The 15,237-nt window shown below is 47.1% G+C and overlaps 1 protein-coding gene across 4 annotated transcripts; it reads right to left on the reverse strand.

The window, feature by feature from the left end:
* Positions 1–630: 630 nt before the first annotated feature.
* LOC143806795 (uncharacterized) lies at positions 631–5,889 on the reverse strand. Of its 4 annotated transcripts, XM_077287718.1 has the most exons (9): positions 5,478–5,889; positions 3,257–3,334; positions 2,966–3,043; positions 2,677–2,754; positions 2,389–2,459; positions 2,098–2,175; positions 1,924–2,016; positions 1,773–1,847; positions 633–880 (listed from the first exon to the last, which is right to left on the reverse strand). In XM_077287718.1, the coding sequence occupies exons 1-9, from the start codon at positions 5,522–5,524 to the stop codon at positions 753–755; spliced, it is 726 nt and encodes a 241-aa protein (XP_077143833.1). In that variant the 5' UTR covers positions 5,525–5,889; the 3' UTR covers positions 633–752. The 4 variants fall into 4 exon arrangements, with proteins under 4 accessions (XP_077143831.1, XP_077143833.1, XP_077143832.1 ...); XM_077287716.1 differs by lacking the exon at positions 5,478–5,889 and having other exon boundaries at positions 631–880; positions 3,257–3,584; XM_077287719.1 differs by lacking the exon at positions 2,966–3,043 and having other exon boundaries at positions 636–880.
* Positions 5,890–15,237: the final 9,348 nt, after the last annotated feature.

Genomic DNA, 15,237 nt, shown 5'->3' on the forward strand with positions numbered 1-15,237 from the left:
ATACCATGACGTAACAGCGACTCACATATCGTTCTCGCTGGTTGTTGCTCCTTGTCAAACAGCAGCGGTTGTAAAGATGTGATGATAGCAAACCTAGCCAGATAGGTGTGTTTCCCCGCTGGGAGACACCCAGGATGTGACGTCCCGGCATGACGGAATATAAACCACGACGCTACAGCGATTGATTCATATTGTTTCAGAGCAGCGTCCACGTTCTATAGCCTTTCCAGCGTCCTGTCCGGAACGATCCTTCGCCAGCTACGATCCTCTTCACCCGTGAACGTTCTGTCCGGAACGCCGTACTCTATACTGCCGGCGTCTTCAGTGGTTCTTTTCTTCTTATCAACGGTATGTATAGTTGTATGTATGTATGTATGTATAGTATAGTTATGGTTATGCAGCAATGCTTATCTACGTACATGGTATAATTATGTATACACCATCTCCGGCAGCCATCTTGTGCATCTGGCAAGCGGACGCACAAGATGGAAGCACTTTACGATGCGGTTTGCAAACTCTTTTGTGCTGTCTGCCATTTTTGCCACACACTATATGGAAAGGTAAACCAACTCTTTTGTGTCTGCCGTGGCTTGGCTGGCCCTGGCCTGCTCCGCTAGTAAATAAAAACAGCACACATATTGACGGTAACAATATATATTTTTTTTAAAATAGTTTTTGAAATACTTAACTTTTTTTTTTTGTTGTGGGGGGGGGTGGTGTTTGCAAACAATTAGAAAAACAAAAAAAAAATTTTACATCCTCCCGTGCCTCAATAGGTGTCGCAGCGTGCGGCCATGCTGCTGTACCTGCTGCATGAGGAGAGCAACAGTTCTCTCCATCCGCTGTTGCTTGGCCAGCAGCCCTCTCACGGTGTCCGGTTCTGTGGATAGAAGATAGAAAAAGTTGGAGAAGGGACGGTGATTAATAAGGCTTCTTTCACACTAGCGTCTGGCTTGGCCTGCCGCAGTGCGTTGGGTCGAGGTTACCAATGCTAGCATTGTGTGCGCCGCAAAACAGGGGCAGCGGATGCATTTTTCCTGTGCATCCGCTGCCCCATTGTGAGTTGCGGGGAGGTGGGGGAGGAGTTCCATACCGCGCATGCGCTGCCGAAAATGGCGGACCTTAACATGTAACGTTTTTTGCATCCGGCAGTTTTTGCATCCGGTGGTTAGCCACAACCCGGCGCAACGTTCGCACAACTATTGAGACGTGTGGCAATGCGTCGCTAATGTTAGTCAATTTAGAAAAATGCATCCTGCAAGCACTTTTGCAGGGTGCGTTTTTGGTCCAAAAGGACGCATTTGCGACGTATTTCAAAAAACGCTTGTGTGAAAGTAGCCAAAGCTGCAAATACGGCATGTGTTTACATACCCAGAGATTTCAGGTACCATTAAATTGGCGTGTGGCAAAAAAAAAAAGAAGTACATACTCACATTGCGGTGTTGGGCAAGTTCCGCGCCGACAGCTTCCCGCTGTGCTGTGCTTTACGGCCGGCGCTCACATTCAGTGCGGGAAGCTGACGGCTAGGGACGTGACAGACACCGTAATGTGAGTATGTTTTTTTTTTAACATTTACAATGGTAACCTGGGTAAATAGCGGGTTACTAAGCGCGGCCCTGCGCTTAGTAACCCGATGTTTACCCTGGTTATCCGGGGGACTTCGGCATCGTTGGTCGCTGGCGAGCTGTCTGTGTTCAATTTTTTTGGGTTGCTTTTGTAGTTGTCAAATGTGACATCCCACCGATAACCCCTCCCACTGTCTGTATACTTACGGAGAAAGGACGCCTGTTGCTCATCACTGGAGCTGCTGACCACCCATCCCCTCGCGTGGGCCAGAGCTAACGCTGCTAAAATGAAGCAAATACATATCTGGTTAACAAATGAATTCGTTGTGGGGAGGCGCGCGCAGTTTTGGCCACTTACGACTGCTCGACGCAGGGGAGAAACACGCCGACCCGGGGGAGGAAGATGGGTAGCGGAAGGGCGGGGTTGTTTGCAGCGGTGGTGTAACTGCATCTGTAATGTATACAATATTTCAGCTCCCCTCTAATGTCCCGTAAGCTGTTATAAAATTGCAATATATGACGGTTAACTTACGGGACGGTCCGGGCTGTGGGCTGCCGCTGGTGGCCGCAGTAGTGGCTGCCGCCGATGCCCGATGCCGGTGGCGTCTCTCTACACCAAAAAAAAAAGAAATGCAAGGATTAGACACCAAAACTACAGATCTCCATACTTAAAAAAAAATAAAAAAAAAAAAATGGCGCCATTGACAGCAAAAGTTAGGAGCCAATGGAAATTGGCATGCATTTGTTATGTATACAATATTTCAGCCCCCCTCTAATGTCCCGTAAGCTGTGATAAAATTGCAATATATGACGGTTAACTTACGGGACGGTCCGGGCTGTGGGCTGCCGCTGGTGGCCGCAGTAGTGGCTGCCGCCGATGCCGGTGGCGTCTCTCTACACCAAAAAAAAAAGAAATGCAAGGATTAGACACCAAAACTACAGATCTCCATACTTAAAAAAATAAATAAATAAATAAAAAAATGGCGCCATTGACAGCAAAAGTTAGGAGCCAATGGAAATTGGCATGCATTTGTTATGTATACAATATTTCAGCCCCCCTCTAATGTCCCGTAAGCTGTTATAAAATTGCAATATATGACGGTTAACTTACGGGACGGTCCGGGCTGTGGGCTGCCGCTGGTGGCCGCAGTAGTGGCTGCCGCCGATGCCCGATGCCGGTGGCGTCTCTCTACACCAAAAAAAAAAAGAAATGCAAGGATTAGACACCAAAACTACAGATCTCCATACTTAAAAAAAAAAATAAAAAAAATGGCGCCATTGACAGCAAAAGTTAGGAGCCAATGGAAATTGGCATGCATTTGTTATGTATACAATATTTCAGCCCCCCTCTAATGTCCCGTAAGCTGTGATAAAATTGCAATATATGACGGTTAACTTACGGGACGGTCCGGGCTGTGGGCTGCTGCTGGTGGCCGCAGTAGTGGCTGCCGCCGATGCCCGATGCCGGTGGCGTCTCTCTACACCAAAAAAAAAAGAAATGCAAGGATTAGACACCAAAACTACAGATCTCCATACTTAAAAAAAATAAATAAATAAAAAATGGCGCCATTGACAGCAAAAGTTAGGAGCCAATGGAAATTGGCATGCATTTGTTATGTATACAATATTTCAGCCCCCCTCTAATGTCCCGTAAGCTGTTATAAAATTGCAATATATGACGGTTAACTTACGGGACGGTCCGGGCTGTGGGCTGCCGCTGGTGGCTGCAGTTGTGGCTGCCGCCGATGCCCGTTGCCGGTGTCGTCTCTCTACACAAAAATAAAAAAAAAGAAACGCAATTTTTAGACACCAAAACTACAGGGCTACAGACCCCCCCAAAAAAACGTAGGCCATTGGCGGCAAGGAGTTTAATTAAATATTGCCTCGCCAAATGTTGGCACATATATAAAAGATAGGAAGCGCCGCACGGCAGCGTGCGTCTCCTGATTCCCCCCTCCTGGCAGGGCGCGCACTGTTGCCGACCTCGTCATAAAGATTTGTGGACAATGTACATAACAATAGCGGCCATCCATAAAAATTACATATGGGGGGGGAGATTCTGGAACCCATGACGTGACCACTTTATCACGGACACCGCATTTTGCTCTCAGTCAATACGGACATGAGAACAAAGTGGCATGTCCAGGAAAAGTTGGCAACCACGAGTACGATTATCCCAATTCCCCCCTCCCAGTACCGTGCGTCACCCAAATACCCCATACTGGTACTTGCCTCGCCTTGTCTCCGCCAGCAACTCTGCCAGAAGAAGTGGCTGCTTGTAACGGAGATCGGCCCACTTCTTCCGCAGCTGGAGCGCACTGCGGCGGAGGCCAAATCTCCGCTCCATCATACGCCTAATGCGGCGCAGGACCTCATTTTTGTGGAGATTGGGATGGGTAGGGCGACTCTCCCGACCCTCGTAATCGAGGGCATCCATTTCTCCCACAAAAAAACGAACCTCAGTCTGCCCCAGAGGAGCAGACCGCTGTCTCGCCGCCATTTTAAGAAAATGAAACGCCCGGCAACGCCTAACCACGCCCAGAGAACGTCCTTGACTCTGCCTCGCTACCGCGTGATCCACATCGCTATAGCGTCTCCGTTTATACACAGCGTCACGGTTGTGACGCTGGCTCCCGAACTCTCTCTTTGGCGTTCCCATTATCAAGCCGCAGCGCTCATCGTCCTGGTTTGTTTTTCAGCGGCTTGTACAGTAATTTTTGGGTATTATATCAGTATGGCTGTTGTGTCAACATAATGTACCTTATGTATAGAAAATGTGAATGTAGCCATAAAATCGTCGAAAAAAAATTAACATGTGTGAACGCTACGTAACACTATTGGATGTCTTGTGTCAGTTTAGCTAATCATATGTACAAATTTTTTTTTTTTTCTTTTTCAGGTTGCCATGTCTACTTCTGATGTTCCTGTGCTTGTAGCGGCTGCGTTGTTGTTAGAATCTCACAACCAGCTTGAGGCTCAAGCGCGAAAGAATCGTGCTAAGCGTCAGCGCCGCATGTGGACCAAACAGTGGCTGCAGAAGAGGGATCAATTGTCCCATATGGGCCTAATAAGGGAACTGCAGGAGAACAACCCGCATGATTTTAGGAACTACCTTCGAATGTCGGAGGATTCCTTTAAGGTGCTACTTGATGCTGTGGATCCTTATATCAGGCGGCAAAATACGAACATGCGAGCTGCTGTCCCTGTGGATGAGAGACTGGCTGTCACGCTGCGGTTCCTGGCGACTGGCAGGTCTATGCAAGACTTGCATTACTGCGCCGCAATTTCACGATCCCTACTCAGCGTCATCATCCCAGAGACATGTCAAGCAATTATCTCTGCTTTACACCGCAATTACATGCCTTTCCCGGAGACCACGGATGATTGGCAACAGATTTCCCGGGGATTTCAAGAGCAATGGCACTTCCCTAATTGCGGTGGGGCCTTGGATGGGAAACATGTCCGCATCACCCAACCACCACACTCTGGCTCCTTTTATTACAACTATAAGGGATATTTCAGCGTAATTCTCATGGCACTCGTTAATGCGAACTACGAATTTATAACTGTGTCTGTTGGGATCAATGGTAGAGTTTCTGATGGCGGAGTTTTGGAGCACACCGATTTTGGGGAACGCTTGAAAGAACAGAAACTGGCCTTGCCGCCCAACAGCGACACTACTGAAAACCTCAACTTTGTGTTTGTCGGAGATGAGGCGTTCCCACTGCATCCCAACCTTCTGAAGCCCTTTTCCCAGAAAACTCTGACACCGGAGCGGCGCATTTTTAATTACCGACTTTCAAGAGCTCGCCGCGTTGTGGAGAATGCTTTTGGCATTATGGCAAACCGATTTCGGGTATTCCACACTGCACTACACATGAAACTAACGTCTATTGACTCAGTGGTGCTTGCCTGTTGCGTCCTGCACAACTTTCTCCGCCGCCGTGATGCCACTGCATACAGCCCTCCACAGTATGTTGACTCTGTTGACCCTGCAAACGGAGATGTAATCCAGGGCGAATGGCGTCTAGAGGAGCACAGGGTTTCTGGCTTGGAAAGTCTGGGATCCGGAAGGAACTCTGATGATGCTATGATCTGCAGGGAGAAGTACTGTAACTTTTTCAATGGGCCAGGGGCTGTCCCATGGCAGCATCTTCAGCAGTAGCACAACTGTTGTCATTACGTGTCATAACTTTTAGCATGTATTATGCACTACATTCTGTGGGGTAGATGTGCTCTCGTGTTCCATTTGGTTGAAGACCCATTAAAATCATTTTCTGTTTCAATCTATTCACAGTACTCAACTTCTGTATCAAACATAAGAATAAATATATCTATGTATGCAACATACTCTAGTTCTGTATCAGACATATGTATCTTGGGAGTCCGCAGCATTGTCTGTCCTCGTGCTTTACTGATTTTAAGATGTATATATATAAGCACCCCTGCCATTCCATATGTATCTCTCCCCATCACGCTCCGGATGTGTCTCACCCCTGCCATTCCATATGTATCTCTCTCCCCATGACGCTCCGGATGTGTCTCACCCCTGCCATTCCATGTGTCTCTCTCCCCATGACGCTCCGGATTTGTGTCTCACCCCTGCCATTCCATGTGTCTCTCTCCCCATGACGCTCCGGATTTGTGTCTCACCCCTGCCATTCCATGTGTCTCTCTCCCCATGACGCTCCGGATTTGTGTCTCACCCCTGCCATTCCATGTGTATCTCTCTCCCCATCACGCTCCCGATGTGTCTCACCCCTGCCATTCCATGTGTATCTCTCTCCCCATCACGCTCCCGATGTGTCTCACCCCTGCCATTCCATGTGTCTCTCTCCCCATGACGCTCCCGATGTGTCTCACCCCTGCCATTCCATATGTATCTCTCTCCCCATCACGCTCCGGATGTGTCTCACCCCTGCCATTCCATGTGTCTCTCTCCCCATCACGCTCCGGATGTGTCTCACCCCTGCCATTCCATGTGTCTCTCTCCCCATGACGCTCCCGATGTGTCTCACCCCTGCCATTCCATATGTATCTCTCTCCCCATCACGCTCCGGATGTGTCTCACCCCTGCCATTCCATGTGTCTCTCTCCCCATGACGCTCCGGATGTGTCTCACCCCTGCCATTCCATGTGTCTCTCTCCCCATCACGCTCCGGATTTGTGTCTCACCCCTGCCATTCCATGTGTCTCTCTCCCCATGACGCTCCGGATTTGTGTCTCACCCCTGCCATTCCATGTGTATCTCTCTCCCCATCACGCTCCCGATGTGTCTCACCCCTGCCATTCCATGTGTCTCTCTCCCCATCACGCTCCCGATGTGTCTCACCCCTGCCATTCCATGTGTATCTCTCTCCCCATCACGCTCCGGATGTGTCTCACCCCTGCCATTCCATGTGTCTCTCTCCCCATCACGCTCCCGATGTGTCTCACCCCTGCCATTCCATATGTATCTCTCTCCCCATGACGCTCCCGATGTGTCTCACCCCTGCCATTCCATATGTATCTCTCTCCCCATCACGCTCCGGATGTGTCTCACCCCTGCCATTCCATATGTATCTCTCTCCCCATCACGCTCCGGATGTGTCTCACCCCTGCCATTCCATGTGTATCTCTCTCCCCATCACGCTCCGAATGTGTCTCACCCCTGCCATTCCATGTGTATCTCTCTCCCCATCACGCTCCGGATGTGTCTCACCCCTGCCATTCCATGTGTCTCTCTCCCCATCACGCTCCGGATGTGTCTCACCCCTGCCATTCCATATATACCTCTCTTTTCCCAATGACGCTCCCCATGTGTCTCACCCCTGCTATATATATATATATATATATATATATATATATTCATTCATACATTATGTGATACAGTAAACAATAAATCAAAATAAAATGTTACATGTAAAGCTTATAAAGTTTATTAACATATTACAACCGTAACTTGGGAAAAATGTGGCTCAGTAACCAAAAGTAAAAAAAAAAAAAACGGGAAGGCATAAAGTGCTTATGAAACGAAAGTCTATTGGTTTCTGTCCAAGAACACTACAGCTGCTGATAGTAGTTGTCCATCTCGCCGTACGGCTGTGTGGCCGTTGAAGGTCCTTGCAAATAGTCACCAAAAGAAGGGGGTGGAGGTGGTGTACGGAACTGCAAATGAGGTGGGCCCGGTCTGCGGACAGGAGTGCTGTGAATGGGCTCCTGCTGGGGCCCCCAATAAAGCTGGCCACTGGGCTGATGGTCGCCGATGGTCATCATTGAAGTATCACTCAGTTTGCCAGCGTCTGCCTTGTTCAACACCTCAAGTATCAATCTCTCCGCGTTGCTTCGCTGGGTCTGGTCCAGACTGTTTAACCGTTCCCCTACGAAGTTTGGAAATCCGGAGAGCCGGGTTGTGGCATGTTGGATCATTATCTCGTTGGCCAGTGCCAGGAGATCCACCGGTAGACCTGCAGTTGCCTTTCTTTTGCGAGATCGCCGCCTTTCACCTGTCTGCTCCTCAACACACCGGCTTGCGGAGGAATGAGGGGTATCGCTATCGGTCCCTTCCAGTGTATCGAGCTGTTCAGGAGGCACCTGCGAGTACAGGGAAAAAGAAAAAAAGTCAATAACATACAAATAACACAGCCCTAGAGAGCCCCCACCTCCCCAACACCTCTATGCCCGTGCGTGGGAAGCAAAGAGGAACAGTTATTATCTAGGTATCAAACCACAGGGGTTACAGAGCTTAACTACTTTTGCCGGCTATACTGCACGATTGTGCGGAAGACAAAAAAGTTACATTATAGTAGACTTTTGCAATAAGACAGCATTGTAAGGTTGGGAAGGACTGTTTGGACATAGTTATCTGAACAGGAAGTGGCAACTTTTATTATCTGGTGGATTAAACATGAAAAACGTGAATTATTATAATTGGAAACCATGCAGTCTCACATACATATAAGACACACGGCATCCTACAAGCAGGGAAGCTAGGGGGTACTTACATGCTCGTCAGGAGACTCTTCAGCTGATGGCGCACAAAGACTTGTCACAGTCTGGGCCGGGCGAGGGATTTCCTGGTCTCGTGTGAACGCCAGCAGGTCAAAGTACCACAACTTTGGCACATACACGTCGTCGGCTTCGGCCCCAGACTTCTTTGACTTTTCAACCTTGTTCAGCTCTTTTTTGTATTCTTACGCACAATGGTTTCATCCACAGATTCTGTGGGCTGATGCTCTTTGTGAAGGGCCACCAGCTTCTCGTATGCAGCTCTCTTCATGTTGCGGTTGCTATAATCCGCAGACTTTATTTTCCATAAGCAGGGCAGGGAGCGGTACATATCAATGAGTGCCCGCACAAATTCGTTGTCATTGGTAGACATCTGAAAGACAGAAATAGTTAAGTTAAGTTGCATTAAGAAATTGAACGCTCAAAATGGCTGCCAACAAGCGCAACAGCGTAATTGTTTAAAAACTTGCAAGCTCAAACGGATCTCTGCAGAGATCTCGTATACATCACTCTACAATACACATAAATTAGCATTGCTGCATGGCAGATGAAACAAACTGCACAAAGATATGACTTACTTTTGATGCAGTTATGGGATTCAGAATGAAGACGCTGCAGAGTTCTGGATTGCACTGTTGAAGGACACAGAACGAAGACGTTGCAAAGTTCTGGTTTGCAAAATAGGACGCACAGGTAGCGGAGGACGCACAAGTGATTCCAAAAGCCAGACTGTATAGAGTCGCGGTTTATATTTCGGAACGCAGCTATAGATGATCCCACTATGGCCAATCAGCGTTCACAGGTAGACGGTGTCACAGCCAGTCATTCCAGGCACATTTAAATTAAGGTAATGTATTGTTATAGAGCCCCCTTAATGTACATGACACCTCCCAGGCCGTCATCTTTTGTACTGAAAAGCGTCACCTTTAATTAAATGTTTTGGAAAAGCCCCCTTTTTGTAATGTACAAAGGCGTCTCGTTTGGTATGTCCTGTTATGAGTCATCAACTTTGTTTATGTATGTCACTTTAGCATCTCCTTAAAATGAAATCCTATTAAAAGGCGTCCCGTTTTATAATGTCAGTATTGTATGGCGTCTCCTTTTTAATGTGATTTACGTTATAGTGTCTCCATTTTAATTAAATTTGAAAAGAAAAGACGTCACCTTTTGTGGCGTATTGATTTTGTCACCTCCCTTGCCATCACGACTGGGGGTGTCTCTTTTTGTAATGTTAAACGCCTACCTGGCTAGAACGAGACGCTGCAACGCCCCCTTTGATCGTTGCTGGCGTCGTTGCTTTTGCTGTCAAACACAACGATACACGCCGATCTGACGACCAAATAAAGTTCTGGACCTCTAGCCCCGACCAACGATATCACAGCGGGATCCAGATCGCTGCGGCGTGTCAAACACAACGATATCGTTATTTAGGACGCTGCAACGTCACGAATCGCTATCGTTATCGTTACAAAGTCGTTTCGTGTGAAGGTACCTTTAGTGCCAGTCCTGTGTGTGGCATCTGTCTTTGTTTTTCTGCCACAGAAAACCTACTGTTTAACAGTGGGCAATATTCAGTGGTATACATAGTCCGTCCTAATAAATAAACCCATAAGGTATTAAATGACCCATATAGAATAAGACAGACCAAGGACCACAAAGGACAACTGCATATATCCGTGTAAAACACAAAGCACCAAAAATTGCAGTCAAGCAAAGTCCAAGTAATGAAAAATAGAAAAAACTTTATTGAATAAAAAGCACATACATAGGTGCATAGTAATGGCAGGTCCCAGATTCCCCTAATCAAGTCCGCACCCACAGAGACCACAACTCAGGACTAAACCACAGTGCACTAATATTTATTATAGCATTATAACACACATGGGCAATCAGTCCCAGTAAATGCAATACAATAGCGTTATAAAATTATTGACTGATTACCCATGTGGCCCCATAGACTCATGTCATACATATGGTACATACCGCACTATTAGATCAGGGAAAATGTGCACCGTGGTCGCGTCCTCCCCGACGCGCGTTTCGGCCAGGTGGCCTTCCTCAGGGGGATGCCCCATGATGCCAGGGGCACTGTTTAAATAGTAAATAGTCCGGGATAACGGCGCACACCTGCGCGGCCGCGCCGCACCATCCACATCCGGCCAGCGCCGGCCACGGGGCCGGAAACACATGGGCCCATGTGATCCGCCCACAGAGCACAGCGAGGACCGAGGAGGAGCGCGGCGCGACCGCGCATGCGCGAACCGCAACCGCGGCCATATTGACAGAGGGCACATTAACTGGCATAAATACAAACATGAAAATGTAAAGACAATAACAAAGTTAAAAGCCGCAAGATGTTGTGACCGACTCATGTGAACTGGGACACACAGAAATATAGGTCCACATACACAGGCAGCAGGTACAAAGCCCATATTACATAAATATATGGATAGATAGATATATATAGTAAATTTAAATTAAATCCACAATAGACAACAAATAGCAAAAACAACCGTCATATAACCCATCTTCAGACGTAATAACCCCTCAAGGTAAGCATAAATACGTGTATGGAAAATAGGACAGCAATAGATACAAACAAGCTGCCAAGTCATACAGTCCAAACACAAAGCAGGAGTTTAGCTTAATATAGTCCATAATATATATATCAGCATAATGATGAGAACATAGATGAGGGCTGTCCTTCCATATATGAAGTGCTGCAGATGTACATCAACGGCCACCGAGATGATTATCCCATACATCAGTCGCAACCCGGACAAAACTGTAAAAAATAAAAATTAAATTAAAAGCAAGTAGCAACAGCGGATGCGGAGCGGAAGAGGGGAAAAGATGCACGGCATCCCGGAGATTATAAAAACGGGGCAAACGACAGACACTCATTCAGTCCATAGGGCTGGACAGTCTTTAGACGCCAGATCCAGCGTGTCTCCAGCATACCAAGTCTCTTAGAGAGACGACCACCTCTAATATTTATTATGAGGGCATCAATTCCCCTTACTTTCAGCATTGTAGCATCACAATTGTGAAATGCTTTAAAATGCCTCGGTAATGTTTTTAGGGTGGTTGTGTCCTCGTGGCCAGCGGCTGCCTGAATCCCCAACACATGCTCCCTTACACGAACTTTCAACTGCCGGGTGGTAAGGCCGACATATATCAGTCCGCAGGGGCATGTGGCATAATAAATAACAAATCTAGTGGTACAGGTAATCCGTTGACGAATGGAGAACCTCCTCGTACCACTAGAGTTGAAAAATTGATCACTTCTCTCTATGTTGGGGCAGGCAACACATCGGCCACAAGGAACACAACCCACCCTTGATGTAAACCTATCAAGGAAAGTAGTAGGTGGCCGTCCCTCATAGTGGCTATGGACTAATTGATCCTTCAAGTTGGGGGCACGCCTGAATGTAATAGATGGCTTTTCTGGGATAAATTTCTTAATTATCGGGTCCACCTGGAGAATCGGCCAGGCTTTACCTAGGGCTCTCCTAACTTGGTCGGCCTTAGAGTTAAAGGTGGTGATAAACCTGATGTTATTGGTATTATTAGCCCTCCTTAGTTGACCGCCCTGACCACCATACAGCAAATTATGGCGTGTCGAGTGTTTTGCCCTCTGATATGCCCTCTTGATGGATCTCCCGCTATATCCTCTTGCTAGAAAACGCATCCTCAGTTCACCAGCTCTTTTCTCAAAATCACTATCAGAGGAGCAGATGCGGCGTAACCGGAGAAACTGCCCCACCGGAATCGAGCGTATCATATGATAAGGGTGACCTGAGGATGCATGTAGCAAGGTGTTGGTAGAGGTTGGTTTACGGAAAATATCCGTACATAAATTACCATTAGGGTCCTTCTTTACTGTCACATCTAGGAAATCGATGGATATATCACTCCATACAAATGTTAGATGGATGTTCATGTCGTTGCTGTTCAAGGAGGACATGTACTGCTGAAGGTCGACGGACGTGCCCTGCCAGACGAAGAAGATATCATCAATGTACCGTGTCCAAAGAGGAACACGGTCAATCGATCCCTGTTCGCCAGACAGGAGGAGGTCCCTCTCCCACAGCCCCAGAAAGAGACTGGCATAGGAGGGCGCAAAGGCCGCCCCCATGGCAGTCCCCTGGAGCTGTAGATAGAAGGACCCCCTGAAAACAAAAAAGTTATGTGTGAGGGTGAACTCTAGAAGTTCCAGCAGAAGCGATCTCATACCAATGGAAAGAGTGGATGACTCCAAAAAATATCTGACGGCACCAATTCCGTCTTTATGTCTAATATTGGTATAAAGAGATTCGACATCCGCCGAAACTAATAGAGAATCACCCTCCAAACACAATCCGTCGACCCTACGCAGCACATCTCCTGTGTCCCTGAGGAAAGAGGGAAGGCTGGTAACTAGCGGTTGTAGATGGAAATCAATCCACCTATTGACATGCTCCAGCAGATTTCCCCGTCCAGAGATGATGGGTCGTCCGGGGGGTGACGAGGCATTTTTATGAATTTTAGGGAGAAGGTACAGAGTCGGTACCGTTGGTTCCGTTACTATCAAAGCCGTAGCCAGATCTTTGGTGATAACGTCGTCCCGTAGGGCCCGCTGGACAATGGAGTCAAGCTGGGCACTATAGGCAGATAACGGATTGTATGTAAGTTTTTTATAACAGATGTTATTGTTCAACTGCCTATACGCCTCCCTTTCGTACATGTCCATGGGCCACAGGACGACGTTACCACCCTTATCGGCTGGTTTCACGACTATATCTGGAAGATTTTTAATATATATCAATCTCTCCCTCTCCTGTGGGGAAAGATTATCCCCTCCCCCAAATTTATGAATTTTGGACAAATCCTCAGTCACCACCCGGACGAATAAATCAATGCTGGAGCATGATGTCAAAGGGGGAAATCTGCTGGAGCGTGGACGAATAGATGGAGGAACCTTACCTCCTGGATGAATGTGTTCAACCGCCAATTCCTCCAGGATTAATAACGCATTCTGTTCCTCTTCTGTAGGAAATAATAGATGTAATTCGTTATTGTAGTAATACCTCTTAAACAGCAACGATCTAGCGAACAAATGGAGATCTTTAATGGTATTAAATAAATTGAACCCAGATGTGGGAGAGAAAGAAAGACCCTTCTCCAAAAGTTGAAGGTCAACCTCAGACAGTATATATTTACTTAGGTTAATTACCGTATTGTCTTTTTTGGATGTCATAGATGTTAAATTATTTCTCCTATATGGATGATATGAATGGTCTCGTAGTCTACTATTATCAGTCACACTCGTATTAGATCCTGATACAGATGATAAATCCGACCGTCCACTCAGAGACGAAAGTGACAGATTTGACCCAGTACGATGTAGGTGTTGATTATCACTATTTCTCCATAGAAAGGCAGGCAGCCCTATGGCAGGCAGGCAGCCGCTGGCCACGAGGACACAACCACCCTAAAAACATTACCGAGGCATTTTAAAGCATTTCACAATTGTGATGCTACAATGCTGAAAGTAAGGGGAATTGATGCCCTCATAATAAATATTAGAGGTGGTCGTCTCTCTAAGAGACTTGGTATGCTGGAGACACGCTGGATCTGGCGTCTAAAGACTGTCCAGCCCTATGGACTGAATGAGTGTCTGTCGTTTGCCCCGTTTTTATAATCTCCGGGATGCCGTGCATCTTTTCCCCTCTTCCGCTCCGCATCCGCTGTTGCTACTTGCTTTTAATTTAATTTTTATTTTTTACAGTTTTGTCCGGGTTGCGACTGATGTATGGGATAATCATCTCGGTGGCCGTTGATGTACATCTGCAGCACTTCATATATGGAAGGACAGCCCTCATCTATGTTCTCATCATTATGCTGATATATATATTATGGACTATATTAAGCTAAACTCCTGCTTTGTGTTTGGACTGTATGACTTGGCAGCTTGTTTGTATCTATTGCTGTCCTATTTTCCATACACGTATTTATGCTTACCTTGAGGGGTTATTACGTCTGAAGATGGGTTATATGACGGTTGTTTTTGCTATTTGTTGTCTATTGTGGATTTAATTTAAATTTACTATATATATCTATCTATCCATATATTTATGTAATATGGGCTTTGTACCTGCTGCCTGTGTATGTGGACCTATATTTCTGTGTGTCCCAGTTCACATGAGTCGGTCACAACATCTTGCGGCTTTTAACTTTGTTATTGTCTTTACATTTTCATGTTTGTATTTATGCCAGTTAATGTGCCCTCTGTCAATATGGCCGCGGTTGCGGTTCGCGCATGCGCGGTCGCGCCGCGCTCCTCCTCGGTCCTCGCTGTGCTCTGTGGGCGGATCACATGGGCCCATGTGTTTCCGGCCCCGTGGCCGGCGCTGGCCGGATGTGGATGGTGCGGCGCGGCCGCGCAGGTGTGCGCCGTTATCCCGGACTATTTACTATTTAAACAGTGCCCCTGGCATCATGGGGCATCCCCCTGAGGAAGGCCACCTGGCCGAAACGCGCGTCGGGGAGGACGCGACCACGGTGCACATTTTCCCTGATCTAATAGTGCGGTATGTACCATATGTATGACATGAGTCTATGGGGCCACATGGGTAATCAGTCAATAATTTTATAACGCTATTGTATTGCATTTACTGGGACTGATTGCCCATGTGTGTTATAA

Source organism: Ranitomeya variabilis, chromosome 2 (assembly GCF_051348905.1).
Source record: "Ranitomeya variabilis isolate aRanVar5 chromosome 2, aRanVar5.hap1, whole genome shotgun sequence".
Classification (NCBI taxonomy): domain Eukaryota; kingdom Metazoa; phylum Chordata; class Amphibia; order Anura; family Dendrobatidae; genus Ranitomeya; species Ranitomeya variabilis.

Excerpts from the sequence above, each read along its gene's own strand:
- LOC143806795 (XM_077287716.1), bottom strand. The coding sequence starts at position 3,468 with ATGTGCCAACATTTGGCGAGGCAATATTTAATTAAACTCCTTGCCGCC. Across the intron at positions 2,017-2,097 it reads CCCACAGCCCGGACCGTCCC|ATGCAGTTACACCACCGCTG; the intron begins GTAAGTTAACCG and ends TATACATTACAG. Across the intron at positions 881-1,772 it reads GCAACAGGCGTCCTTTCTCC|AACCGGACACCGTGAGAGGG; the intron begins GTAAGTATACAG and ends TTCTATCCACAG.